General features: G+C 41.2%; 1 protein-coding gene across 1 annotated transcript; it reads right to left on the reverse strand.

The window, feature by feature from the left end:
* Nucleotides 1–871: 871 nt before the first annotated feature.
* On the reverse strand, nucleotides 872–24,638 carry cdv3 (carnitine deficiency-associated gene expressed in ventricle 3). Its single transcript, XM_072283725.1, has 5 exons — nucleotides 24,232–24,638; nucleotides 19,453–19,529; nucleotides 15,826–15,962; nucleotides 13,694–13,853; nucleotides 872–2,439 (listed from the first exon to the last, which is right to left on the reverse strand). Exons 1-5 carry the CDS (start codon nucleotides 24,547–24,549, stop codon nucleotides 2,313–2,315), a joined length of 819 nt encoding a protein of 272 aa, XP_072139826.1. The 5' UTR covers nucleotides 24,550–24,638; the 3' UTR covers nucleotides 872–2,312.
* Nucleotides 24,639–26,099: the final 1,461 nt, after the last annotated feature.

The following is a 26,099-nucleotide window of genomic DNA, read 5'->3' on the forward strand; positions in this document are numbered from 1 at the left end:
ATCTCACCAGCAATCAGGCAAGCAGCCGGCATACACCTTCCATATTTGCTTCAATGCTTCAGTCGTTGAAGCTTTAATCAGCAAAATGGAGTTGAACAGCAGCCTTCTCACAATGAAGTTCGCTGCCTCTGCCTCCCGGAATCCTCTCGGAGACTGCAGAGCACAGAAACCCCCAAAACTGCAAATCTCAGGTTCCAACAGCTCCAGAATTACAATTCAAGATGAAAAACAAACGTAAAAGACATTAAAGTGAAATATATGGTACGCAGGTGCGATCTTGACCTGAAGTATGCACTGTATGTGACTAAGCTGAGTAATTGTCACAAGACTAAATGATACTTAAAGCTCAAATAACATATCTTTCAAACAAATGAAATTGGTTAGTCTCATTCAATAACTCAAGCAATAAACAGGGATTATAATTTCCTTCAAATACAAGAGAATACAGGAATGAACAGACATGATACCAGCTGTCCATCAAATTATAATGGGAACTCCACAACTATTCTCACTGAAAGGCACAATCCTCAAAACAAAATACCAGGAAATGTTTTCACTAGTACTGAACAAAAGCTGAACTGGATACAATAGCACAATACTGAAATAGGCCCTCTGTTATGCAATGTTTTGAAACCAAGTTAAACCCCAGTACAATACCAAATAACACTAATAAATGTACCTCAGAGTAGTTACTCTAGTAGCTGATTCAGTAGCAGAGTTGTTTCATGCAGCACTAGAATTCTCTTCCCCCCCCCATATTACCATGCCCCTACAGCAGAAGATTGAGACACAAATCACGAAAACCCAATAATTATTATGCCAAATAATCCTCTGATTTATAGCCATTATAAAGAAACAAAGTATTCACATGTTGCAGATGTATTAATTTATTTCATTTTTTTCCACCAGTACAGCCATAATACATGCCCAGGAATCAAATAAGTTCAGACAATAGCTGCTGTTCCATTTGTATAGCACAAAATAGGTTCTAATTCTGCATCTTAAAACAACCCAATTATGCCTACCAAGTGTTGCTGCTAGTTATTGAAGGAAATTAGTTTTATTGCAAGTTAAAGGAAGGGAATTTCAAAACGCAACTGGTCAGAGCCTAAGATGCACTTATTTCACTACATCCAATTTTAAAAGTGGTCTTAAAGCTTTAAGAAAATACTGTACCAGTCTTCATAAATAGTTGCAGTTGTCTTTTTTTTAAACTGCAACCTTAAGCTTTATTTTCCCCTTATCCAACCCCCCCCCCAGCAATGTTAAGGTAATAGCTAATTACATAAATACACAAAAGATGGATGAATTGAATTCAACCTCCAGAGATTGTGATAAGTGTCATTATTCATGTCACATAACAAACACTATATTTTGATTGTTCAAGTGATATAATGCAAATAATTCTAAAAGGAACACTTGTTTGCAAATCCTTGTTTTCCCATTCCCCATATCCAGGTTTTAACTGTTGGTCACCACTTTAGTTTTACACTGTTGTTACAAATTGAAGATTTGAGGACCCTGGGTTCTTGCGGGTGTTGCTACTTACAAAGTAAATGTCTAAAATATTCATTTACCCAAGATCCAAGTCAGATTAAAGCTCTATGAGCATCAAGCATACATGGAGGATGCTGCCGTATATTACATTTCTGCATCACTTCCAAAAACAACAGATTGTGAATGATCTTAAGCAAGGAGGCGATGCAATCCAGGCCTTTGCATGCAGCCACCTAGCTGAAAACCAGATGTTTTAGAAGATGCCACACAAGATTTTTATTTTATGGTAAGGTCACTTAATGTTATGTAGCCTCAAATGCAATTTGAAGCCTGTCAAACAATTTCTATTTCTGCTCCCAGGAATTTAGCAGATTAATACTCTGTAATGTTGAACTAGTGTTGTAACACTCCTTTTAAAATAAGTGATGGCAAACGAGGTACAGTCAAAATGGTGTCCACAGTTCTCACTGCCAAACTGAGGTAGTCGCCTTTGAGGCTCAACATTCATCTAGAAAGCAGGATTATAAACAAATGGACCACTTAATGGCTGCATTTTCATTTTTTATCCAAAAATGTCATTCCAAGACTGACACTTCATTCAAACCCTTGTATCAATTCGAGTCCAATGCAGATGACAGCAGTTATTGTGCTGCAAGCTGAAAATTCACATGATGCCTCATTTGTCCACAGAAGCCTATGCCACCTCAATTAAATATTTTTTTCTTGCATTGTGTGGTGAACGCAGGTGGTTTCCATGTTGCTTAGTTACCTGGGATGGAACACAGAGCAGCAGTCTGTAAAATATGCACCAATATTTACTGCTCTTCAAGAACAGCAAATTGGTTGCCAAGTTCTAGCTGAACGGACTGACTTTTAGAACCATCCTCTCTGGCTCTGTTTTTGTATTTCACCATCTCAAAGGTCTTTTCCATTTCTTTATCTCTGGGAAAAAATAAATTATGGTCAGCTAGATAAATGTTCAAATGTAATAAGAAAACATATCCAAATAATATTAAATTATGTACCATAAATATAATCATTTTCATTTTTTGAATAGTCCCAACAGCCGCATACCATTATCTTTCAATAGGGAGATTACCCATAACACTCCAATTTGCATAACACCTACACGAGTTTTATAAGGAGCAGAGTTCTCCTCGACCCAAAAAAGGCCACATTTTATAAATGTAACCAGGCTCTGTGAAAGCAATAGCAGTGAGGGAAAAAAAAACAAAACATTAAACTCCAAGTACTTAGGAAACAGAACTTTGCACATGGAGGCTGAACCACATTCAAGGAACGACAACCTTACCTACAGCAAGCAATCGAGCACCTACGCTTTTGTTAAACCTCCACAAATGTGTTCCACTATAGCTTACGACAAAAAACACCATTCCTAAATAGTGAGACTGGATAGACGGTTTTGCAATACAACAAAAATAACTTTCATTTAGAGTGTACAAAATTTTAAGAATTGTCTGCAATGTGGTCTGAGCACAAAGCATTTATCCAAAATGGCTGTACTTTTCCTTCAGTAATTACATTAACTTTTGTTACACAACTGCCTAACTAAAACAGGACATGAAAGCTCCACAAATATCAACAGAATTAAAGGTATGATGTCTGAGGCAAATCTCAAACATCAACCCATTTTTGTTCAAATAGATCATTAGTTTCTGCACCACAGTCTGTGCAATTGAATGCCTCCTATCTTTCACGCTACAAACTTCTTTCACAAGGCATTAGCATTAACAGTTAGGTCAAGAATGGCTAAGTGAGGACTTAATAGTCATGTGCCCATCCCCAACTGCCCTTCAACAGATGGCAGCAGGTCTGATGTAGGCTATGTATAATAGATGTCAGCTGGACAGTTCAAGAATTGTGACCCAGTGACCACTATGGAATGATTATTTCCTAGCAAGGATGATGGAGATCAGCAATATCACCAGCAGATTCTCCAAGAGCCTTCTATTGGACCTCTCAAATCATCATGTGCATGGGTATATGATGTCTGAAAAGCCTGGTAAGCTGCAGCCATCTGTTGGAGACTTGCGTTTTAAGATGGAAACACAACTTCCAGCTTGTTGACATCCCTTAGGGTTCAGATTAAAATGGTGAAAAGCTTTCTGGTACACAAAGTTCTTACAGGATTGTGGATTCAAAATCTGAAGCAAAGTTATGGCATTGTACATCTGCCCAGCTTTCTAGAATTTTCTCACAGGTGGTGACCCTCTGGAATTCTTTACCCCAGAGACATGTGGAGGCTATTCATTATAAATATTAAAAGCAAGATGGCACCAGTGACCGACAGCAACATCTTGCAGACAGCTTAAAAACTACTGGATGCCCTCATTCTTTCAGATGACTCCTACCACTACTGAACTGCAATCGATTGCAGCCGGTAAGTTCCTTTTTGAGAATGTTATTTTGTGGGTAACGGAGCGATCTGGAGCTTCTGCAATCTTCTGGGGTATTCAGCGTGGAGCACAACTACGGCCATCCCTCAGGGTGGCTGTGTCAATTCCTAATGGCGAATGCAAACCTGTGGTCGGTTCCATTATTCCACGCCGATTGAAGCGTTGAACAAGATTAAAATCAATGAGCAGATAACGAACAGCTGCTCAGTGTCACCTGTTCAGTTTCACTCTTGCTGCAGCCGGCGGATAGTTCAGAAGTCTTGGGTCCCGTGCTGTAAGGTTCAATCATCTTGGCACCTCGTGGATGTTGACTCACTTTCTGCTGTGGTTTGGTTTTTAATGTCTTCAGCAATGAACACACTTTACTATTTGCACCATTTGATCAAGGTACTTCAGTGTGGAACTGGCTCTGTGGCTGCAGCTTGCAGCCATCAATGCAGCACTGAACTGAGTAATTTGGTACCTGTGACCATCAGTTCCTGGACCAGCTTCACTCGCCTCTGGCTCGTGGCTGTGGACTCACTTTTTTGAAAATTCTGCAGTTTGATGTTAAATGTTCTGTTATTTGCATGATTTGTTCTTATGCACTTTGAACTTTAAAGCAGAGGTAGATAGTTTTGAAAGATCGGAGGACTGAGAGCAATGGGGATCTGACAGGAGTTACTCAGTCATAGTCACACTGAGTGACAGAGCAGGCTGGAGAACTAGCTGGCTTATCCCTGCTCCCATCTTGTGTTCCTGTACCATTGCATTGATCTCATCTCTGGAATATCAGGCTACTGGGATTATCCTACAAAATCATAAAAATTAATTCAAAAACAATTAGGCATGAATAATTGGGATCTCTTCTGAGGGAAGTATGACCTGTTCAAAAAGGACAGGTTACACCTGAACCCGAAGAGAACCAATATCCTGGCGGGAAAGTTTAATAGAGCTGTTAGGGAGGGTTTAAACTAATTTAGGAGGGGGATGGGAACTGGAATGACAGAGCGGAGGAAGGGGAAAACAGAAATAAATCTAAGATAGTGAGCAGTAAAGATGTCAGGAAAGACAGGCAGGTGATGGGGCAAATTTGTAGCCACTGGGATGAGTTGCAGTGCAATAAAGTTGCAATGAAATCAAAGCGAAAAGTATCAAATACTGGTCTTAAGGTGTTATACTTAAATGCACGCAGCATAAGGAACAAGGTGGATGATCTTGTCGTACAGCTACAGATTGGCAGGTATGATATTGTGGCCATCACTGAGACCTGGCTAAAGGATGCATGTCTCTGGGAGCTGAACGTCAAAGGATACATGGTGTATTGGAAGGATAGGAAGGTAGGCAGAGGGAGAGGCGTGGCTTTATTGGTAAGAAATGATATTAAATCATTAGAAAGAGGTGATAGAGGATCGGAAGGTGCAGAATCTTTATGGGTTGAGCTAAGAAATAGCAGGGGTAAAAGGACCCTGATGGCAGTTATTTATAGGCCTCCAAACAGCTGCAGGGATGTGGACTACAAATTACAACTGGAAATAGAAAAGGCTTGTCAGAAGGGCAGTGTTATGATAATTGTGGGGGATTTTAACATGCGAGTGGATTGGGAAAATCAGGTCGGCACTGGATCTCAAGAAAGAGAATTTGTAGAATGTCTGCGAAATGGCTTTTTAGAACAGCTTGTTGTTGAGCCCACTAGGGGATCAGCTGTACTGAATTGGGTATTGTGTAATGAACCGGAGGTGATTAGAGAGATTGAGGTGAAGGAACCCTTAGGAGGCAGTGATCATAACATGATTGAGTTCACTGTGAAATTTGAAAAAGAGAAGCCAAAATGCGATGTGTCGGTATTTCAGTGGAGTAAAGGAAATTACAGTGGCATGAAGGAGGAACTGGCCAAAGTTGACTGGAACGGGACACTGGCGGGAAAGACAGCAGAGCAGCAGTGGCTGGAGTTTATGCGAGAAGTGAGGAAGGTGCAATACAGGTATATTCCAAAAAAGAAGAAATTTTCGAGTGGAAAAAGGATGAACCGTGGTTGACAAGAGAAGTCAAAGCCAAAGTTAAAGCAAAGGAGAGGGCATACAAGGAAGCAAAAATTAGTGGGAAGACAGAGGATTGGGAAGTTTTTAAAACTTTACAAAAGGAAACCAAGAAGGTCATTAAGAGGGAAAAGATTAACTATTAAAGGAAGCTAGCAAGTAATATCAAAGAGGATACTAAAAGCTTTTTCAAGTATATAAAGAGTAAAAGACAGGTGAGAGTAGATATAGGACCGATAGAAAATGATGCTGGAGAAATTGTAATGGGAGATAAGGAGATGGCAGAGGAACTGAACGAGTATTTTGCATCAGTCTTCACTGAGGAAGACATCAGCAGTATACCGGACCCTCAAGGGTGGCAGGGAAGAGAAGTGTGCGCAGTCACAATTACGACAGAGAAAGTACTCAGGAAGCTGAATAGTCTAAAGGTAGATAAATCTCCCGGACCAGATGGAATGCACCCGCGTGTTCTGAAGGAAGTAGCTATGGAGATTGCGGAGGCATTAGCCATGATCTTTCTGAAGTCGATAGATTCTGGCATGGTTCCGGAGGACTGGAAGATTGCAAATGTCACTCCGCTATTTAAGAAGGGGGCAAGGAAGCAAAAAGGAAATTATAGACCTGTTAGCTTGACATCGGTGGTTGGGAAGTTGTTGGGAGTCGATTGTCAAGGATGAGGTTACAGAGTACCTGGAGGCATATGACAAGATGGGCAGAACTCAGCATGGATTCCTTAAAGGAAAATCCTGCCTGACAAACCTATTACAATTTTTTGAGGAAATTACCAGTAGGCCAGACAAGGGAGATGCAGTGGATGTTATATATTTGGATTTTCAGAAGGCCTTTGACAAGGTGCCACACATGAGGCTACTTAACAAGATAAAAGCCCAGGGAATTACGGGAAAGTTACGTACATGGATAGAGCGTTGGCTGATTGGCAGGAAACAGAGAGTAGGAATAAAGGGATCCTATTCTGGTTGGTTGCCGGTTACCAGTGGTGTTCCACAGGGGTCCGTGTTGGGGACGCTTCTTTTTACATTGTACATCAACGATTTGGATTATGGAATAGATGGCTTTGTGGCTAAGTTTGCTGACGATACGAAGATAGGTGGAGGGGGCGGTAGTGCTGAGGAAACAGAGTCTTCAGAGAGACTTGGATAGATTGGAAGAATGGGCAGAGAAGTGGCAAATGAAGTACAATGTTGGAAAGTGTATGGTTATGCACTTTGGCAGAAAAAATAAACGGGCAGACTATTATTTAAATGGGGAAAGAATTCAAAGGTCTGAGATGCAACGGGACTTGGGAGTCCTCGTACAGGATACCCTTAAGGTTAACCTCCAAGTTAAATCAGTAGTGAAGAAGGCGAATGCAATGTTGGCATTTATTTCTAGAGGAATAGAGTATAGCAGCAGGGATGTGATGTCGAGGCTCTATAAGGCACTGGTGAGACCTCACTTGGAGTACTGTGGGCAGTTTTGGTCTCCTTATTTAAGAAAGGATGTGCTGACGTTGGAGAGGGTACAGAGAAGATTCAGTAGAATGATTCCAGGAATGAGAGGGTTAACATATGAGGACCGTTTGTCCGTTCTTGGACTGTATTCCTTGGAGTTTAGAAGAATGAGGGGAGACCTCATAGAAACATTTCGAATGTTAAAAGGCATGGACAGAGTGGATGTGGCAAAGTTGTTTCCCATGATGGGGGAGTCTAGTACGAGAGGGCATGACTTAAGGATTGAAGGGCGCCCATTCAGAACAGAAATGCGAAGAAATTTTTTTAGTCAGAGGGTGGTGAATCTATGGAATTTGTTGCCATGGGCAGCATGGGTGTATTTAAGGCAGAGATTGATAGGTATCTGAGTAGCCAGGGCATCAAAAGTTATGGTGAGAAGACAGGGGAGTGGGACTAAATGGGAGAACGGATCAGCTCATGATAAAATGGCGGAGCAGACTCGATGGGCCGAATGGCCGACTTCTGCTCCTTTGTCTTATGGTCTTATGGAATAATTCAACATAGAATATTACTAAAGAAAACACACATTAAACCCACTACCCAGTTAAAAACGTGGTAGCGTCCTGCATACAATTTCTGCTCTGTACAAATCTTCACTATCATCAACTCTTGCAAAATGAGCCTAAATTTGAAATACATTAGTTAGTTCCCTGATCTTTCAGCATGTGTGCTTAATAATAACATGACTAACAAATAGGAGCAGGAGTAGGCCATCTGGCCTGTCGAGCCTGCTCCGCCATCCAATAAAATCATTGCTGATCTGACCATGGGCTCATCTCCAACTACCTGCCCTCAATTCCCTTACTACACAAAAACCTATCCAACCTTGTCTTAAATATATTTACTGAGGTAGCCTCCACTGCTTCATTGAGCAGAGAGTTCCATAGATTCACCATTCTTCGGGTGAGGTAGTTCCTCCTTATCTCCGTCCTAAATTTACTCCCCCAAATCTTGAGGCTATGTTCCCTAGTTCTAGTCTCACCTACCAGTGGAAGCAACTTTCCCGCCTCCATCTTATCTATCTCTTTCATTATTTTATGTTTCTATAAGATCTCCTCTCATCCTTCTGAATTTCAGCAAGTACAGACCCAGGCCACTCAATCTCTCCTCACAGTCTAATTCCATCATCTTTAGGATCAACCTGGTGAACCTCCTCTGCACCACCTCCAAAGCTAGTATATCCTTCCTCAAGGAGACCAGAACTGCATGCAATACTCCAAATGTAGCCTCACTATTACCCTATACAGTTGCAGCATAACCTCCCTGCTCTTAAATTCAATCCCTCTTGCAGTGAAAGCCAACATTCCATTTGCCTTCTTGACAGCCTGCTGCACCTGCAAACCAACCTTTTGTGATTCATGCACAAGCACTCCCAAGCCCTTCTGCACAGCAGCATGCTGCAAACTTTTACCATTTAAATAATAATCTGATTTTTCACTTCCCCTTCCAAAGTGGATGACCTCACATTTACCAACATTGTACTCCATCTGCCAGACCCTTGCCCACTCACTTATCCTATCTATATCTCTCTGCAGACTCTCCATATCCTCTGCACAATTTGCTTTTCCACTCAATTTAGTATCATCAGCAAACTTTGATACATACACTATACTCGGACCCGCCTTCCAAATCATTAACCTATTATCGTGAACAGTTGTGGACCCAGCATCAACTGAGGCACACTGCTCACCACTGACTGTGAGACAGAGAAACACCCATGTATCCCAACTCTCTGCTTTCTATTGGTTAATCAATTCTCTATCCATGCTAATACATGCATAATATGCAGGATTATTCTCTGCCTCTTAAAGCATGCCATGCCTTGAATACTATAGGTTAATGCAATACAGAACCTTCTACAGTTATATGGCTAAAGGACCTCCTACAAACAGTCTTTCCCAAAAATATTCTTCTAGGTCTTGGAAAAATCCAAGAAATCTATATTCTCAGACACAGTCTTCAAATTTTATATCCAACTTCTTAAAACAACCAGAAAGTTTTGCAACTAAGAATTCCCTGCAATAATAAGAGCAGCAATCCACCGTTTAAATATGATTATAGCTGGACTCTTGCTCCAAGTATCTACACCTATGAAATCCTAAATTTGGGTTATTACAACTAGGTTTGGTTTAGCTGCTTTAGTCCAGATGACAACTCAGTCATGGTACTCTATTTGTTTGTAGAGATTGTACAAATAGGATTAAAAATGATAACTCAGTTTATTGAAAAATAAATTTAAGTGAATTCCAAAATGTGAAGCTGATTAGTAGACAAAGCAAATTGGATTTTCTGTACAAAATACATATCTTCATTTTCAATTCTTCCTTCAAATACCCATTACAGCACACTAGATAGAAGGCCTCTGAGAATTAATCTAGAGTCAATTTAAGCCCATAAAACTTTTAACAGCAACAATAGGTAGTTTTATATTTCAGGGATCTATTTTAATCTGAATATGAGAAATTCTGCAGATACAAAGCAAAATGCTGGAGGAACTCAGCAGGTCAGGCAGCATCTATGGAAATGAAGAGATTTATTTTGGGCTGAGACCAGTCTTCAGGACTGGAAGGAAGAGGGAAGACACCAGAATAAAAAGGTGGGGGGAGGGGAAGGAGGATAGTAAGAAGGTTATAGGTGAGGCCAGGTGTGTAGTAAAGGCTGGAGCTGAAGGAATCTGATAAGAAATGAGAGTGATAGGAGAGAAGAGGAGAAGGGGACCCAGTGGGAGGTGACAGGCAGTTAAGAGGTAAGAGGCCAGAATAGGAAATACAAAAGGACAGGAAGAGGGATTTTTTTATTTTAGAGCAAAGAGAGAAATCAATATTCATGCCATCAGAGTGGAGGATACTCAGATGGAATACAAGGTGTTGCTCCTTTACCCTGAGGGTGGCCTCATTGTGGCACAAGAGGCAGCCATAGACCGACATGTCGGAACAGGAATGAAAATGTTTGGCCACTGGGAAGTTCCACTTCTGGCGAATGGAGAGGAAGTGCTCTACGAAGTGGTCCCCCCAATTTACAATGGACCTCAGCAATGGTATAGGAGGCTGCACTGGACACAATGGAGATTCACTGGTGAACTGTTGCCTCACCTGGAAGGACTGTTTGGTGGGTGAGGAAGACATAGAAACGTAGAAAACCTACAGCACAATACAGGTCCTTCGGCCCACAATGCTGCACTGAACACGTACTTACTTTAGAAATTACCTAGGGTTACCCATAGCCCTCTATTTTTCTAAACTCCATGTACCCATCCATGAGCCTCTTAAAAGACCCTACTGTATCCATGTTGGCAATCTGAACTACCCAATACCTTCTTTGGAGATTGCACATTAACAATAACTAGGGAATTAACTATTATATATTCACCAGACAACCGGGCCGCCCGTTGGGGCACCCTTTGAGAGGAAGGTAGTGCAGTTTGATGTGACCAGAATGAACATTAGAATTCCCTGAATGCTATTGCTTTGCTTTGGAAATTAAAGAAGAAAAACTCAAGTTTATTAAAGAAAGACGCGTAGCATGACAAATATAGCTCATTTAACGGAGGACACTTTTTTGATGACAACATTTCTGGTTGATCTGCCACCCTTCAAGAATACTCTAACGTTTTCATTTCTTTTTCCCCGGCTTAAAGCCACATACAGCTGACCATGCTGGAATACCGGTTTCTCCAGAAAAATCAGCACATCCTCCATGGTTTGGCCTTGCGCCTTATGTATAGTCATAGCAAAGCATGACTGTATCCGGAACTGGCTCCGCTGAAGAGGGACATCTTCCCCTTCTGATAAACTGAGAGTAATTCTTGGGATCATGACAATGTCATTTTTGAATGCACCAATGTGTATCTTTGCTACGATGAGATTGTCGTGCAGTTCTTCCAGCGTCATTTGCGTTCTATTGCAAAGCCTTGGTGGATCCAAGTTCCTCATTGAAATGATGGGAGATCCCCTCTTCAATTCCAGTTTATGTGGTGGCAATCCAGAGTTCAACCGAATCCAGGAATTCTGCTGGAAAATGAGCGGCGTTAGCGCCTTCACTTACAGCATTGAAGGAACAGTATTCTTTCATGATTCCAGGGAAGCGTCTAGTGCATGTGAAGTTTATTTTTCGCATCATTTCATTGAGAGGAACAAAGACAGAATTCCCCGAGAACAGTTCTGCAGGATTGTCAAATGTCAGGTAGATGAAATCAATACATTCTTCCATAGTTTTTGCTGCAGAATCATATCTTCCTGTAATTCGATTTCATAGCTTTCATTTTTCTCAATATTGTCTTCTCCCTCACTCTATTGCATGTTTCTCTTCAATTGAAACTTGATGAAGCTTCTCCATAAGTAGGATTTTTTTTATGCATGAATTCTCCACATCAGCATCATTTCCTCGTTTCACAACTGCTAGAGGCTGACGGAAATCGCCACAGCAAATGGTTAAAATGGTCAGAGTGAACTCAGACTTGGTCCAACCGAGCAGAGTTCACTGCCAAGAAGGCCCACCAACGCCTTTACTTCCTGAGAAAACTAAAGAAATTTGGCCTGTCCCCTAAAACCCTCACTAATTTTTATAGATGCACCGTAGAAAGCATTCTTCTAGGGTGCATCACAACCTGGTATGGAAGTTGTCCTGTCCAAGACCGAAAGAAGCTACAGAAGATCGTGAACACGGCATAGCACATCACACAAACCAATCTTCCGTCTGTGGACTCACTTTACACCGCACGCTGTGGGAGCAGTGCTGCCAGGATAATCAAGGACACGACCCACACAGCCAACACACTTTTCATCCCTCTTCCCTCTGGGTGAAGGCCCAGGAGCTTGAAGCCTCGTACGGCCAGATTTGGGAACAGCTTCTTTCCAACTGTGATAAGACTGCTGAATGGATCCTGACCTGGATCTGGGCCGTACCCTCCAAATATCCGGACCTGCCTCTCAGTTTTTTTGCACTACCTTACTTTCCATTTTTCTATTTTCTATTTATGATTTATAATTTAAATTTTTAATATTTACTAATTTTAACTATTTTTAATATTTAATCCAGGGAGTGGGAAGCGCAGAATCAAATATCGCTGTGATGATTGTACGTTCTAGTACCAATTGTTTGGCGACAATAAAGTATAAAATACCCCCGACGGCCTCATTCTTGCCGCATACATCACGAAGAGTCCGGTCCGGGGCACTCATCCCAGACAATAACGGTATACACTCGACCCAGAACATTTGCTTCAGAAATCCCAGCGTAGTCCTCCACTCTTTTCCCCATTCTCCTTCTTTCCCATCCCTATTAGTCCAAGTGTAGAATCTGGGAATAGGGTGTTTCGAAGTACTTCATTACAATAAGATTTAAATATCTCTTATTGATGGGTCGCAGTTTGATCTGTTCCAATCCTGCACATGCTGACAGTGATTAGCAGGATGTGACCGCTAGAAATAGAGCTGCCCTGCCCTTTTGCTGCGGTTGGTGTGGCTGCTGTGAGTATCGTGAGGCGCTGCTGAGACTGGCCCTGCGCATGTGTCGCGGTGTCACGTTGAGGTTTCCATGAAAGCTAGAATCAGGTGGAAAACGAGGCCAGTTGATGAGTGAGCAATTTTAAATGAATATAACCCCGAACTTTGCATGCATTGTGTAAGTTAGCACATTTTAAGTCCATTTAGTCAAAAAAAAAGTGCCGCTTTAATGCACCGTTTGGGCTAATTTGAGGGCACAAACAGACATAAACAATGAGAATTTTAGTTATGTATTGATTATGTACAGTACATACAGTCTATTCCATCGACCTCTCTATCCACGAGTTGAGTAAGATTTGGGAACATCCATTGCTACCCTGACTGAATGATGACAAATCAAAATTGAATGTTTCTCAGCTCATACTACATCAAGTGTATGTACTCATTGGCCCATTTTTAATTCTTGCGCACATTTTTTAAACACAGTGACTAACCAGAATCTTTCTTCAAGTAAAGGCTACATAGATATTGTATGTTTTTGTATTGTTGAAAATAAGCCAAGAAACAGGATGATGTTATATTTATGAGCAAGCGTACATTGTAGTACAACCAGCAAGATTCAAGTACAGTGTCTTTGGGCAAATGGTAGACTATATTAAAAAAAAAAGTTTTAAAAAAACTTTAAACAAATCTTGAAACATCACTGAAAAATGCTTTCATCACAAGTAGAAAAAATGCTTTAAACACATTGTGGTGATCAAACAAGTAGGTAATCACCGACAGCAAGTAAATGCATCCAAGCTTACTTTCTGGTTTCTACATGCTTTGCTGACGCCTGTAGGGATGGAAACTGTACATCATTGAAGATCTCGGGTGGTCCTTGTGATTGTGTTCTTCTCACACTACCCGACCTGGCTCCAGGAGGTCGATACACACCAGCTGGTTTTGCTTCTGGGACTTCTTCAACTAGAATCATAATGAAATTAAACAAATTATCAACTTTCTAAAGCAATTCAAAACTTTACACGTTAAGGGAATAACAATAAATCAATATGGTACAATATGGTTAGATCCTAGGTCAACTACACAAATCTGTAGCCTGTTCTGGAAGAAACTAGAATTAGGGTTAAGAACAACCACTTCAGCTGACTTTTAAAGCACCAAAAGCCTTGCAGAATTATTATTTCTATCCTTTTGCTCAGGAAATGATTAACGAAACAGAAATAAACAAGGGAAAACAATATAGAAAAAAAAGTTTTCCAAAACAGAATACCCAATGCCTCACAAGCTGCATGCTCCTTGCGAACACAAATGCAAGCCCTCCGTTAATAGATGGAACCTTCAAATGCAGCTCCAAACTTACAGATGCAAGAATTAATAGAGGTAGATGTTTCTTAACAGCTGCATAAAAGGCTAAAGTGCCCAAGAGCTTGAGAAGGGGGACGATTTACAAATCCAAAATCTCTTAAACATCAGTTGGAAAAATCAGCCTTCAACACTATTGTCCCACAGACCTTAGTCTAAACATATCTCTGCAACTGTGTGTTGAATTTCCTAACCAACAGACCTCAGATTGTCAGGATGCACAACTGCTCTTCCCTCCCATCACCTTCCATACAGGTGCCGCCCAGGGCTGTGTGCTGAGCCCAATGCTCATACATAACTGTATGGTCAAACATCTGAGCGATCATATCATCAAGTTCACTGATGACAGGATAGTCATGGGTCTCTTAACCAACAGTGATTAAACTGCCTACAGAGAGGAGGTGGAAGAGCTCAAGGCCTGGTGTCAAGCAAATAACCTCAAAAAGACAATAATGTCAACAAGAAAAAAAAAGATGATAATCACCTTCAGAACTTGCACCACTCACAACCCCCTTTACATAGGTGGCATAGCTGTGGGAAGTGTAAGCAGTTTCAAACACTCGAAGTGCACAACCTCCCATGTTCCAAAACATATCTTCATCAAGAAAGCCTCTACATCCTGAGGAGGCTGAAGAGATTTTGCACATTGGTACTCATGTCATTCTACAGATGTGCAGTAGGGAGCATCTAAGGAAGCTGTATCACTGCTTGACATGGGAACTGCAATGCAGCAGACAGGAAAGTTCCAAAAACAGCCCAATGCATTACTGGCAACAACCTACCCGCCATGAAGGACATATATACAGAAAGGTGCAGGATAACTTGAAGGATTCCACACATCCTGTTCATGGATCATCAGGGAGGAGGCTATGTAGCATCCACACCAGGACAAGATACAAAAACAGTGACTTCCCCAAGCAGCAAGACTGATCAACACCTCCACCCACTAACTCCACCACTGCATTATTATTTCCCGCCAGTAACCTCATGTACAGCCTGGCATTACTTTATGGACATAAAAAATGCATACAAGCTATCTTATGTATTTATCTGTGTCTGTTTAAACAAAAATTATTGTGTTCTTTATCTTTAGTTGTGCTGAAGCAGATTCAGAGTAACAATTATTCTGTTCTCCTTGCACTTCTGCACAGGAAATAACATTAAACAATCTCACATCTTGAAAAGAATGATTACAGCAATACAACTCAAAACGCTTAAACCTTGTTTAGATTTCATGTTCAGACACCTATGCATTAAAGGTTCCATTCAAACTACAAAAGTTTTCAACTAAAGGCCAAGCTATTGAGATATGCAGAGTTCCACAAGACAAATAGTGGTATAATTAATAGATTTATTTAAACACAACCCTTCTTTGACAACTATTTCATGGTGCACGTGGTGCATGTAGAAGTTCTGCATAAAATTCCAAATGAATAGCTTTATAGTTTACATTTGTTTATTGTCAATAATGTCACAGTACATTGCCCGATGGTTCTAAATTATTGACAAGTTAGCAATGTGGGAATTTAGGAGTAAAAGTCCTTCAATCTGATTTCTCACTGTCTATGCTTACCCACAGTGACAGGTGTCTGCACTGGCGTTATCTTGTTCCAAGGTCCAATGGTCCTGTCTCCTTCTCTATACAAGATATTCTCTCCATTCTCATCTTGATCTTCTTTCTTCTCATTATCTTCTTCCTCTCTTTCATCACTGCAGTTAGTAAAGGCTAGCATTAAACTAAAAATCAGAAGTCCAAATAGCTTAAAATTATATATAGACATATAATACATTATAATTATGCCTTCAATTAATATGTCAGACTCATAAATGAGGCAAAAATCAGGATGCTTGAGTTTAGAATGGGAACTTTGAAGCTACAATGAACAGATTGTCACCTTTCCATCTTTGAACATGTTCCACTTTGCCCCAGAAGGCACACACACATAGGTCAGAAGTGGCCCAATTTCATTTGTTGTACATGACCGGTTCCAACACCTTTCAGTTTTAGGACAGCTGCAAAGGCAGCTCGCTATCTGAATGAGTAGGAACATTTCGTATACTGTCCTCAACAGCGCAAAGACAGAACACATCTTACAATTCTGTCAACTTCCAATAACAAAAGGAAGAGGGAAAGGTTACTTTAGACCTGAAACATCATCGTGATTATCAAAAACTGAATGCCTTACTTTTCATAGAAAATGTTAAGACATCCAGCCCTTGAAACTCTGAAAGTGGCAGCATGGAGCATTGAATGTGGCACAGAATACAAGAACTGGAACATGTTACAGCTTTATAAAGCTTTGCTTATAGGAGGCAGGGATTTACCAGGATGTTGCCTGGATTGGAGCCTTAAAATTATACAGAAAATAAATAGGCTAGTTTATTTTATCTGGAGCAGAGGAGGCTGAGGAGTGACCTGACAGAAACAGAGAATTAGGAGGGTTACAGAAAGGGTAAGTATTAAGAATCTTTCGCCCACAGTCAATGAATCATAGTGAATCTGAGTGTACATTTTTCAAGAGGGTTGCCAGAGGTTGCAATGTACTGCCTGAAGAGTTGCTGTAGGTAGAGACTCTCATGACATTTGGTCATAAGAGTGCTACAGCACAGAAAAAGGATCTTCAGCCCATACAGCCTACGCCAAATTTACTTTGCTAGTCCCATCAACCCGTACCTGGACAGCAGCCCTCCAATGCCCTCCCATCATGTTCTTATCCAAACTTCTCTAAATGTTCCAATCAAACCCGCATTCACACTTCCACTGGCTACGTGTTCCACGTTTACGCTGCCCTGAGTGAAGTTCCCCTGAAATATTTTGCCTTTCACCCTTGCCTCTAGCTCTAGTCTCACCCAATCTCAGTGGAGAAAGCCCACTTGAATTTACCCTATCTATACCCTTCCTAATTTAGTCAAATCTCCCCTCATTCTCCAACACTCCAGGGAATAAAGTCCTAACCTACTCAATCTTTCATTATAACTCAGGTCCTCAAGTCTTGCTTGTAAATTTTCTCTTTCAATCTCATTGATATCTTCTCTGTAGACAGGTAACCAGAACTGCACCAATACTCCAAATTTGGCCTCACCAATGTCATATACCCCTTCAACACAACATCCCAATTCCCTTAATCAATACTCTGATTTATGAAGGCCAATATGCCAAAAGCTCTTTTATGACCCTATCTACCTGTGATGCTATTTTCAAGCAATTATGGATCTGTATTCCCAGGTCCCAATGTTCTACTGCACTTCTCAGAGCTCTACCGTTCACTGTGCAAGTCCTACCCTGGTGTGTCCTCCCAAAGTGCAATACTTCGCCTGCATTCATTACCATCTGCCATTTTTCGGCCCATTTGTCCAGATTGTCCAGACCTCACCGCAAGCTTTGACAGCCTTCTTCATCCACTACATGTGTCATATGCAAATTTGCTGATCAAGTTTACCACATTTTTATCCCAGTCACTAATATAGGTGACAAACAATGGACTCAGCACCAGTCATTGCAGCACACCATTAGTCATAAAAACATCTAGACTAATACCTAGAGTAACACACAATGTGCATGAAGAACTCAGGTCAAAAAACATCTTTTGAAATGAACAACCAATTTTTTAGGCCAAGACCCTTCATCAGGCGTGGAAAGGAAGGGGGAATAGAATGTAGGGGGACAAGTGCAACCCGGAGTGAAGTCACGTGAGGGGAAGATAGGTGGATGTGAAAGGGGAGGATGAAGTAAGAAGCTGGGAAATGACAAGTGGAAAAAGTAGCGGGCTAAAAAAGGAATCTGATAGAGGAGTGAACCCTGGGAGAAAGGGAAGGAGGGGGGAGGTGATAGGTGGAGAAAAGAGCTAAGATGGGAGCAAGACTGGGAAATGAAATGAAAAGAATAGGAGAAAGAGCGGAGGAATTATAGGAAGTTAGAGAAAGAGCATTTTATGTATTTACACTAGATTTCCATCATCTGCAGGATCTCATGTTTAGACAACCGGTTAGATAATGAAAACATAGGAACTATGGACCTAATATGGATAAATGGGAGTGTATTTTTTTGTGTGACTACATGTTTACTGCTATCTTAAATGTGCTATATGTGCCTTGTGCTGAGTGTGACTGTTGGTACCTTGGCCCCAGAGAGACACTGTTTCATCTGGCTGTTCATGGGTATTTATGTATGGTTGAGTCACATTTCAACAAACTTGTATTGTAAAGAGGTACAAAGGCAAACATGGATGTGATGGACCAATGGGATTGTTTCTGTTCCATATGATTATGACTGTGCCTAATTTAGTATGTAACAAGCAAGTTTCCATAATTTAACTTTACAGAAACCAATATAATTTTTTGGATTTTACAAAAACTATCACAAATCTGATGCAAAGAAAGAAACTCAACTGCTCATTAACTTCACTACCTTTACTATTTTTTCAAAACATATCCTTCACTACAGTTATTACTAAAACAAGAGTTCAAATGGATTCTAACCAAAGTTAGGATATTATCAGTTTGGGGCATTACTGTGGGCATTAAGTGACTAAACCAGTGGAGCTCAGGATCACTGATGCAGAAGTTCAAATCCATCAAGCCAGCTGAAGAATTTAAATTTATGCAATTAAAATAATCTTGAAACTGAAAACTAGCCTCAATAATAGTAACTATGAAACTACCACTTTGTTGCAGAACATTTGACACATTAATACCTTTCAGGAAAGGAAACATGCTACTTTTACCCAATAAGACTCCAGAAACACATTGAGTTGAGTCTCAACTACCTCAGTTTCAACAGTAACTGAGAATAATACACCCAGGCAGTGCCAGGGACATCCACATTCTCTTGGCAAATGTATAAATAAAATCAATCGACAAGAATTCTACTTTTTTTTAATTAAACGGGCTAAATTTACTAATACTACAAAGATTGATGATAACAGGTGCAAGGAGGATGCCTTATATCTGCAAAGAGAAATAATTGAGAAGATCATTGAATTGATGGGCAACTCAGTGCTGGCAAAACAATTGAGCATCAACAGTAGGTGTTTGGATTCTCCTAGAGTGGCCATTGCTTAGTATTTGTAGCACAAATATAATTTGCTACTAAGTAATCACCAAGCAAACAAAACAAATCCCACTGTATGACTACATCTTGTAGCTGTGATTTTAAGCTTAGTGAAAAAGAAATCTCTGTAACTGAAACTCTGCTGCTCACCTGATTTGTAAGGCATGAATCCTTAAACCACTGTAATCAACTTCCTTTTGTTCAAACTCCTTCCATTCCTCATCCTCCTGTAAGAGATCTAAATGTTAGTTTGTACACTGATTATTTTATAAATAGACAAAAGACTGTAAAACATCAAATTTTGGTATAATGTAAAAAACAGAACCAAATATTAAATATTAACAAATGAGAGCCGGTACTCTGCGGTGAACTGAAGCACCCAAGAAAAACAAAAATCTGGAATGAAAAAAACAGGCCATTGAGCATTCCACAGATCACTCTTCTATAATACAATAATCCAACTACAAATATTTGGCTAACTGCATTCACGGTATTGCAATGATCATGTCCCTAGACCTAGATTACCTATCCAAAATGCTGATTCAAGCCAACTCAGAACCAGTAAGATCACTCACGAATCTTTTGGACATCGTTGTGCCCTGAACTCAGAGACCTGGGGAATAATTCCAAAATCTTCAGATGATACCAAACAGATATGCAGCAGTAAATGAGGGTCATAGTGAATTTCAAAAGGACAGCTTAACTTCAAGATAACTAATACAGAGCAGTGTGAAGCAATGCATTTTGATATTTAAAAAAAAACAGCAGCAACAAATGATATGTGGTACATTTAAGTAGTTCAGGTAAAGAGCTGGAGGATTATCAAAAGGTTTTGTATAAGGAACATAAAATGTGGAAGTTTTAGCACTTTTTAAAAATTTCACTAGAGTCCAGCTACATATGCGAGAATTCCACACATTGCAGTTACTTGGTATGACAAGAAGTGAATAGAGGATTTACTAAAATAATTGATTTGAGAAACCACTGACTTGGAGAGACTGAGGAAAAAATGGATTTGCCCCTTAAAGTATAGATGGTTCACAGTCCAAGTTAAAGAATGAACACACAAGATTAAAGAGTGAATACAGAAAAAAATGCAAGCAGCAAACAGTATTTAAGATAATTAGCAAAACAACATTTTCAAAACTCAATGCATATAATGCACAACTATTGGAATGGAGGTTTCAAGAAGAAACGTTATCCACACTTAGTGTCAAAAATGTATTCTGATGAAGGGAGAAAATGGAATTTGATAACTCAGTCACCTACACAATCACCTACTGCATTCTTTGATTAAATGGGCTAATGCACTACTCATGTAGTGACTAGAATAAAAAAGGCAACCAAATCAGATGGAGACATGACTTCCAATGGTGTGGGTATGCAAAAAGCCTAGGTATACTAAGCCATTGGCAAATTGAGAGTGGTAAGTAAAGGATCAGGTCAACAACGGGTTTTAGGGACGACAGCTTACATGAAGGAGATGAATAGAAAGCAAACCATTTGGCCCCTGAAGCCTGTTCTAACATCTAATAGATCATGGCTGATCAACCACTTTAATACCATTTTCCATTCTCTCCACATACCCCATGATACTTTGCATCTTAAAATCCGTTTTCAAATATATTGTCACAGCTCCTAGAACACCATGCTGGTGAACTCCACTTTCTCCTTAGTCCTAAATCTCTTGCCCTGCAATCCAAGACTGCCACACTAGTCAAAACACTAGATCCTTCTCATGTCCAGTTTGTCTAAACCTATCTGAATATTGTAAGCTTCAGTGAGATCTTAAGTTCGTGAATACAAAGCTAATCAATGTAAGCACATTTTACTACCCCAGTTACCAGTCTGAGAAGCCTCACGCACTCCTATAGCAGGATATCCATTGTGAAAGAAATAGAAACTGCACATAATCCTCCTTGTGTGGACTCACCAAGACTCTTGCACTTAAATCCGCTTGCAATAATAAAGGCCAGCATACAATTTATCTTAAATGGTTGCTGTACCTGCAGTGACTGATGTACAAGGATATCCAAATCTCTCTGCACATCATTTCCTCATCAAACACAATTTAAATATATTGCTTCATATTTCCCTCCAAGGCATTAACTGTTATTTACCCAAACTATACTGTACTGCCAAGTATTCACTGATTTGCTCAATCCAAGCCTTTTTGCATCATTATAATACGACCTGGTTTAGTATCATTGGCATACTTTACCTGAGGCCCAAGCATTGAAAACCCATGTACTGTTCACTGGTTTTCCCTTTTCTACTTTATTAGCTATATTCCCAAACCTGCAGGTTGGTAAAACAGTGTTAGTAACAAGGTAGGTCAGCAGGCAAATGCTAAGCTACTTCTATTGAATGTTAATCTTAACCTTTAAAAACATGTATTTTCTTCAGCTCCTCAATGCTCTTTACTCCTTCCAATGAGATTCCTGACCTATGATCCAATTCCAAACACCCTGATACATCTTTGCAAATCACAAATAAAATTTAGTTTATTCACAAATTTTTTTAAAAATGAAGTGCAAAATAAATCAAAGGCCTAAATAATAGACACTTTTCTTTGGTTGAGGTGAATTTCCAGCTGCAGGATAAGAGTGACTTCCCCTTAAAAATCAAAAGACATTTTAGATATGGTGGCATAACCAACAGACATCACCAGAATCAGTTATCATCATCAGCAGTGGGCAGATCTTCAAGCTGGATCACGATCATGACCAACTTTCCTGCATTTTGCTCACATCTGTCCACTCCAACCTGCTGATACAAATACTGAATGAACTCAGTGACTAAATTACTGCAGCCCATTAAAGTAGAAAAACATGAAAGGTAACCATCCTGAGTAAAGAAATTTCTCATCTCAGCACTAAATGGCCTAACCCTCATCAAGACAGTGACCACACAACTCTTCAGCCAGGTTAAGTCCTACCTGTGTCCATCTTGTGAAGAACTGCAGGTAGTCTACACATTCCCTCCCCATATTGCAATCCACCAAAGCAGGAACCAATCCTTTCCTTTCCTTACCCCACCCACCCCCCTTGCCTCCTTTAATTTAGCTTTTCTAATTTTCCCACTCATTACCCCACTTTGAGCCATCAATACATACCTTTCCACCTGGGTTTTTTTTCCCATCCTTGGTATATACCCTTCCTATTCCCTCCCAGTTTCATCTGCACCTGGTTCTACCCGTCACCATCTCTCGCTCACACTTCTTTACACTTGGCCACCTTCTGTACTCAGTCCTGACGTAGTTTCTCAGTCCAGTACATGAACCATCCTTTGGCCTGCAGAGGTGCTGCTTGACCTGCTGAGCCCCATTTGACTTTAACCCTTTCAGAGAACTTAAAGACACAGATGTAATAACCTCCACCACTCTGACTCAACAACTGAGCTAATTTACTGAAGAGCAATGACATTTAAAAAAAACAGTGCAAGTTACTTTCCGCAATGATGGCATAGAGGGTGTAGTTACAAAAGTTAGCCACTTATATGGGCATCTTACTGAAAATAGTACCTAGCACACAGATAGTAAATCACCCGAGCCCCGGGAAAAGCCTACAGATATTCTTCAAGAATCTATAGTTAACATTTCTCAGCTCCTCCAGTACCAGAAACAAAAATGATCATTCAAAATTCTACTTGCAACTCATCAAATTACACTCAATCTCATAAGGGGTTACTCATACAACATTAAATGCCCAACAATGACCACCTTTATCCCCTTTACGTTCAATGGTATCACTTTCAATAATGACTCCAAGGTTAACGTATACATTTTAAAATAATTAAGAGAAAAGGGAAGAATGAAAGATGTACAATTGCCAATAGGAATAGCAAAGGAAATCAATCCTATGGGCGGCACAGTGGTGTAGTGCGCTTGCTGACCACTGTATCAGAGATCCGGGTTCATTTCCTGCCACAGCCTGTAAGAAGTTTGGATGTAAGAGGAAACCCAAGCAGTCACGGGAAGAGCATACAAAGATGTGTCAGTTGGTACATTAATTGGTCATTGTAAATTGTCCCGTGACTAGGCAAGGGTTAAATCGGAGCATTGCTGGCTGGCACAGCTCAAAAAGCCTATCCAACACTGAATGCCAATAAACAGTAAAAATTAGAGGTCAGAATTAGACTACTGTATGTTGGGGTAGTCAATGACACCCAAGTACAGATTTACCATAAATAGTGGTTGACTAGAGTGGATCAAAACATAACTATTCTGCAAGCATTCATCCATTTACAAGGCACATCAGAAATGTCATGGAATACTCCCCGCTTTCTTGGATGAGTAGTTACGACAACTTTCTTAAAGCTATTCGCTTAAAAACATCTAACTAACGAAAAACTACGAAATGAAAAACGTTTTAAAAACGACTCCTTGTTGGTTGCAGCTGTTTACATAAACGTAGTCCAAACGTTCAACTGACAAATTCATTACGGGAACATAAAACCACGTTAGCAGTGCTGAGTCTAATTTCACAACTAATCGGACAAAACGAGAAATAAACGCTCAACGTGTATGTTTTAAAAATCAGCGAAACGGGAAGAACGAAGGATGTACAATCGACCATAAGGATGGCAAAAGAAACCAATGAGGCCAAAATTGGAGAAATACTGAATGTTTTTCTTTCTTCTCCGATTGCCCACTTCACTCTCAACCACTCACATAAAACCTAGAGCCTCCCAATATCTTCTTTCCTCCCCCTTCCCCACCGAACAAGCAAAGTATAAATCGACCTTCAACCACGTAACGCCCCCTCAGGGGGGAAAAAGAACTCTTTCTCTCTGTTCTCGCAATATCAGCAGCCTGTTCATCCCCCGCAGATAGGTGGAACAGCATTCTCAACGACGACCCTATTCCCTCGTGTGGCCCATTCACAAGGCCGGGGTGACGGCAAGGCCCAACCTGCCCGCGTTGCTCACCCTGGTCGGCTCCTGCTGCAGGTCCTGGCTCTCCCCCTTCACCATTCGCTCCTTCTCCTTCTTGGGCTTCTTGGCGACTGCAGTCTGGGCGGGGATCGCTACAGGCGCCGCGTCGGCTGGGTCGGTGGGCGAGGCCGCTGTCACGGCCGGCTCCGGGGCCGAGTTAGGTTGCGCTGACAAGGCCACGGTCTCGGCCGCCACGGCAGCTTTGGGCGGCGCGACTGGCCCTGCCTTCACCATTTTGGTCTTGTCTTTCTTCTTTTTCTTGTCTCTTTTGGCGAAGAAATCATCGAGGCTCTTGTGCTCCCGCTCAGCCATGACGCCGGTTAACAGGACACAACTACTGCCGGCCCTTCCGCGCGCCCATGCCGTCCCGCCGCAGCCGAACTTGCTGCTGCCGGAACTGGAAACACGCTCCGATTGTCAGAGCCAGTGACCAACCAACCGCTTCGACCTCCTCAGACTCAACCAATCGCGGCCGCGGCCGTGAAAATGGGGCGGGCAAGGACGTAAAGTTTGGCTGCATGGAAGGACTTGGCGTGCGGCGGTGATGGATAGCGGCATGTGTGGCGGCGTCTGTCCGAGTGAGGGTCGGCTGTGTCTCGGGAAGGATGGGGGTCGCCGGATCAGCTGTGGGACGTACACTACAGCAGCAGGAGGAGGAAATGGGATGGAGGCGGGGGAGAAGAGAGGATTGGGAATGAGGGTGGGCTTGGGTTGGGGCAAGGAGTGGGTAAGCAAGGTCTTATCGGCCTAGGGAAAGGGGAAAACGGGCTTTAGAGGGGAGAGAAGTATTAGGGGCTTTTGCAGAGGAGGAGAGTGGTAGGAGGCAATTTGGGGAGGAGTTTGGAGAGTGATTGGGTTAGGGAGTGGAGTACGGGTCGGCTTTGAGGGAGTGAACGGGGGAGAGTGGATTAGCTAACAGGCTTTGGGAAGGGAGTGGACACTATTTAGGGTTTGGGGGTGGGAGGAAAGGGACAGGAAGTAAGTTGGTCACGTGCAAAGGTACAGTGAAACACTTGCATGCCCTCTATACAGATCAACTTATTACAGCAGTGCATTGAGGTAGTATAAGATAGAACTGTAAAATAGAACAGTATGCATAATAAAGTGTAGCATTACAAAGTGCAGCACAGTCAGAACAGGTGCAATGCCACAGAGAGGTAGATTATGAGGTCAGAAAGTGCATCTTATTATTCCAGGGAAACATTACAACAGTGGGATAGAAACTGTCCTTGAGCCTGTTGGTACGTGATTTCAGCCTTTCATATCTTCTGCCTGATGGAAGGGCTGAAGAAGAGAATGTCCAGGGTGTGTGGGATTTTTGATAATTCTGGCTGCTTTACTGAAGCAGTAAGGTCTGGACAGAGTCCATGGAGGAGAGGCTACTTCCTATGATGAGCTCAGCGGTGTCTGTAATTCTGCAGTTTCTTGCACAGCAGTTACCATACCAAGCCTCTTTGCATCTGAATAGGATCTATGGTACTTCGATTAAAAATTGGTGAGGGTCAAAAGGGACAGGATGAGTTTGTTGTCTTCTGAGGAACTCTAACCCCATAATTTTTAGTATAGGCTGTGTGCAGATGTTAACGTTTATGCCTGAAATAACTTGCAATCTCCATCTTATGTTTGTGATCCCTATCCTACCTGTTGCATTCCCAAACACAAGTACGTGACAGAAGCTCGTGGTTGGATTGCCTGAGTTTAGTTGTAAAGCTAACCCTTTTCCTTCAGCAGTTTTCCATTGTTCTAGTTTTTTTCAAACTTTCTATTTGTATATATGTGATTAAAGTGTCCTTTGAACGTTTCAATGTGTTCATTAGTTTGTATTATGTTTGCACTTGTCTGGATTTCTGTTTTATAAGGGG

This window comes from Mobula birostris, chromosome 19 (genome assembly GCF_030028105.1).
Source record: "Mobula birostris isolate sMobBir1 chromosome 19, sMobBir1.hap1, whole genome shotgun sequence".
In the NCBI taxonomy this organism is placed as follows: Eukaryota; Metazoa; Chordata; class Chondrichthyes; order Myliobatiformes; family Myliobatidae; genus Mobula; species Mobula birostris.

Bases quoted from the DNA above. Each gene is read 5' to 3' on its own strand.
- cdv3 (XM_072283725.1), bottom strand. From the start codon at position 24,549: ATGGCTGAGCGGGAGCACAAGAGCCTCGATGATTTCTTCGCCAAAAGA. The intron at 15,963-19,452 runs GTGAGCAGCAGA...TACTAACTGCAG, and splicing joins ATTCATGCCTTACAAATCAG to TGATGAAAGAGAGGAAGAAG. The intron at 2,440-13,693 runs GTAAGCTTGGAT...ATTTTTTCCCAG, and splicing joins AAGCATGTAGAAACCAGAAA to AGATAAAGAAATGGAAAAGA.